The sequence below is a fragment of the Cricetulus griseus genome, unplaced genomic scaffold (genome assembly GCF_003668045.3).
Source record: "Cricetulus griseus strain 17A/GY unplaced genomic scaffold, alternate assembly CriGri-PICRH-1.0 unplaced_scaffold_19, whole genome shotgun sequence".
Lineage (NCBI taxonomy): Eukaryota > Metazoa > Chordata > Mammalia > Rodentia > Cricetidae > Cricetulus > Cricetulus griseus.
In genome coordinates, this window is record NW_023276908.1 from 393690 (window position 1) to 398058 (window position 4369).

At 47.8% G+C, this 4369-nt stretch overlaps 1 protein-coding gene across 1 annotated transcript; it reads right to left on the bottom strand.

Moving 5' to 3' along the window:
- Window positions 1-437: 437 nt before the first annotated feature.
- Window positions 438-3277, bottom strand: LOC118238074 (H-2 class I histocompatibility antigen, alpha chain-like). The gene is given in 4 exon segments (XM_035453745.1): window positions 438-524; window positions 526-836; window positions 2424-2693; window positions 2923-3277. Coding segments are annotated over 4 exon segments (1023 nt in total).
- Between the last annotated feature and the right edge of the window lie 1092 nt (window positions 3278-4369).

A 4369-nucleotide genomic window follows, 5' to 3' on the forward strand; every position in this document is an offset into this window, starting at 1 on the left:
ACAACACTATAACATACAGTATCCCGTCTCTCTGTGTATTTTCCATCTTTACGTGACATTCGTTACTCCTTTACTTTACTTTCATTTTTTGTTGTTTGAGACAGGGTTTCTCTGTGTAACTTTGGCTGTCCTGGAATTTACTCTGTACACCAGGCTGGCCTTTAACTCACAGAGATCTGCCTGCCTCTGTCTCCAGTGTGCTGGATTAAAGTTGTGTGACACCACACCTAGGGACCCTCCATTCACCAGTGAGAAAAGATAGTGTTTATGTGACTATATTTCTAGCTGTACAATTTACCAAGGGAAGAAAAAGTCTGATACCACACCTGTCACACAATCACACACCCTATCTCTTGCTGCTCAAGGCACTGGATAGAAGTACCAACATGGTACCAAGAGAAGAAGCCACTAGAGATGAAGCAGAGCTGGTGACCCCATCAGTGTTCTTGTCTTGATGTCCTGGAGGCCAACAAGAAAACTTTAGTGATTGTACTCCACAGGCTCTCCCTCACTTTGCCTCCCACCTCCTGAGGTGAATGGCTGTCCCATTTTCTCACCAAGGAAAACAGGGTCCACAATGTTTTTGCTGCAGTTCCTCAGGCAGCAGGTGAACTCTGGCTCTTGTCCAGGAAGAACCCAAATAGACACCCAGGTCTGGTAGGTTCCATCACCACTGGGCAGAATGGTCCCAGGCCCAAAGTTCTGCTGCTGTACTGGCTTCCCACCCTGAAGCCAGACCAGGGTGGCTACAGGAGGATACAGATTAAAAGCCCAGCATGTCAGGGTGATCCTGCCCACTGGGTATCTCCTGCTGGTGACTTTCACCTTCGGGGCACCTGAGACAAGATAAAGTGAGCTAGTGAGGGTGATACCTCTCTATCTCAGCATGCAGCGTCTCCCAGAAGTAACCCCTGTTCATATTCACCTCCACCCTCACCTCCTTAAAGGACCATTGGAGGCTGAAGCTCAGCTCCAAAGATGCTCTTTAGGGTGCATGCCTATCTTACACTCTGATGATGAGAGGACATGGTGTCCCTGCTGTTAGGATTCAGCAGTTCCTTTTTCTAACACAGGACTTAGATGAACAGGCACCAGGAAGCCAGAGGCTCAGTGTTAAGGGGCCTAAAGTTCCAACCTTGGTGGGTTGTACCTCTTTTCTATGACACAGCCAGCTCCCCAATCTCTAGGGGAAAAGGGAGGGACTCTCTAAGTACACTCAGCTGACTGTTGCCCTCCCTCATTCTTCGGTTCTGGAGTTGGCCCAACTGGTGATCAATGTCTTCTTCCTGTCTGCTTCCTCCACAGATGTCCCAGGACACCCTACTATTTTCTCTCAAGACTTAGCCGAAGCTTGAATCCTCACATTTCAGGTACCAGAGGGGGTGATACATGCCATTATCATGACACCAGGAAGGTAGAGGTAGGCGGTAGTTGATTAGGGGCAATGGAGTTACAATTATTTTAAGTCAGCATGTTACCTTTCCAAAAGTAAGAGCTAAGCAACAGTGAAATTGCCTTTATGTTGGGAGCCATAATTTAAGGGGCCATCCAGAGCAGTGGAAAATTACAGGTCCTTGAAGGACTTGCCACCTGGCAACTGCCACCACTGGCTATTCTATTCCGGGAAGAGATAAGCAGCTCCGAGGACAAGAAACATAGGAGGTTTTCAGGCAACAGACATTCTTGAGATAGCTGCTTGCACCAGATGTACTAACTCCCTCCTCCTCCAAGTGGCTCATGCAGCCTCGGGGCCCATCGTGGTTGCCCCACTGCCAGTGGCTGCTACATGCTCGCTCCCCGCTCCCTCCTCCCTCCCCATGCCTTCCTTGCCACATTCCTATATAAGTCTTACTGCTTCTTCAATAAAATGAGACCGTGACAAAAACTTATGCTTGCATGGTCTCCTTCTTTTCTTCCGCCCATGATTCTTTTCAGGCAGTACCTCTTCAGACCCTGAATAACTGGGCCTGCTGGACAGGTCACCTTTATCAGATCACAGGACATGGAAAGGTTGTATTAGAATTTGCAGCACAGATCTGGGATCAGATCTTCTTCTATTTTTAACTCCCCATAATAGGTGGCTCTGAACACAGCCAAGGCCATCTAGTTCTCTCCCCTCCTCCATGTCAACCTCCCCATCAGAAAAGGGGTCATTGGAAAGAGGAGGCCTGCTTCTTCTGCATGTGAGTGTCTTTTGTGAGATCCAGGCAACATGTGGGAAACCCTCCTTTCCCATCTGAGGGACCCAACTATGACTCTTGAGGAAACCCTGCACCTCAAACTTCCAGACACCACCTTAGACTATGCCACAATTGTACACACCACTGAGAACCCAAACTCCCACAGGTAGCATGGAACAGAGCCACTTGGCCACAAGAATGTTCCCCTGTGTGCTGGGAAATAACCCTGGTGATGGTCAGTACCTGTATTCAGCAGAATGTTCTTAGAGGAATCCAGGCATTCCTGGAGCTGAGCAGGACATGTGTCCTTTAAGAAAACCTGAGCAGCTTTGGGTGCATATATCTCCCGGAAGTTCCTGGTCTGCTGGGTGGAGGGCACAGCCATTGTCCACGTGAGAGTCTTCTGATCAAATGTGATGGAATCCTGCCCATCATAGCCCAAGCGCCAGAAGCCTCTAGTGCTCCCGTTCCTATGAAGCTCACAGCCAAAGGTCACCTGGATGGTGTGATTTCCTGGTACACATCAGATAGGGACCTGTCACCTTCTTGTCCAAGGACCTCAGCTCCCAATGGGGTTCAGGGCAGTTAGGGTGCATCCTGTGACCCTCCAAAGAGTGGGGCTCTTCCTGTGCTTCTTAGGAAAGAACCACTGGTTTGTTCAATGGGCCTGGCCACAACCTACCCACACCCTGACTTCAGGAACCAGGGCTGAATCTGTATGAAATGAACTCTGTCCACTTACCCCTGTCTTGGTCTATCTGTCTTGCGACCTCTGCCACCATTGCTCTGAGTTGCTTCTTCCACAGGCCCTCAGTCTCTCTTGCCTGGGTCTCAGCTCCTGCATGTCCCCTGAGCCCGGGCGTCAAAGCCTCTGCTGTCCTATTGTCCCCCTTGTAGCGCAGGAAGGGCTTATCATCAAAGTATCCAAGAGCCAGGATCTTGTCTGGCACGTCCAGAGAAGTGGTCATGAGGTCAAAGCGAAGAGTGTGGGGTCCTGTGGAGATAAGTTCATGGGTTCCCACAGTCAGCTCTGCCTTGAGAGATCGAAACCAGGCTATTCTCTGCCTCAGTGTCTCATAGGTGGATATGAAGAGCATGAGCTGTGCTCCCAAATAAATTAAGAAAAATGTAACAAAACAGTTAATTAGGTAAACAGAACATAAGAAAATCAAAAATCATTGAACTAAAAGGATTTACAAAAAACTTGTCAAAATCTCTCAAGTATTTAAGCAATTAACATAAGGGCTGGAGAGATAGCGTAGTGCTTAAGAACATTGACTACTCTAGAAGAGAAATGGTATTTAATTCCCAGTACTCACGTGGAGGCTCACAACCTTCTATAACTCCAGTTCCAGGAAGTCCGACATCCTCTTCTGGTCTCTGGGGGCGCTGCATGCATGAGCTGCACACACATGAAGACAATATATCTATACACATAAAAATACATTAACAAATGTAAAAGAAATGAACTTGTACTTATGGGTGATGGCACATGCACTTGAGTGGCTGAAACAGGAGAATGCCAGGGTCTAGAGTTCCCATACAGCGAGAAATTGTCAAAAAAACGATCAAGTAAAACTGTAAGAATCTGCCTCTGAGTAAACTAAATCTGGCTTCACTGGTTTCTGAGGGTGATTGGTTCAATCTTTCAAATAGATAAGCACTCTTAACTAAACTCTAGCAGAACATGGACTCAGAATGGTTTGGCTGCCCCCTTACCTCCCACCTGTCTTCCTGCCTACATCTGCCTCTATTCTCCTGTGCACACCCTTCCTCCACACTGTCCCTTCACTTGGTCTCCTTGCTTGCTGTCAGTCCCCTTCATCTCCGTGGTGGGAGCCAGACAGACATGGCCACTACAAAAGTGTGAGGAGCCAGACTGATACAAGGCTTTGTCAGAAGCCCTGATAGAAGGACAAAGGGAACTTTGATTATGTTTCCTTGTCCAGGAGTGGACTTGGCAAGGCTGCTCTGACACTGGAGCCAGTGCCTCAGAGGCATTGAGGTTGCATGTCCTGGGAATCTAACTCTTCCCTCTTGGCTGTGGTGATCAGTGCTATTGTTGCTATAGTCTGCAGTATCCTTTGTACTTTTTTCTAACATTGTCTGACTTAGCTCTCTGCCAACCTTTGCAGTTTTTACAGGGAAAATAGTATATAAGATGTTGTATGTCTTAATAAACTTGATTG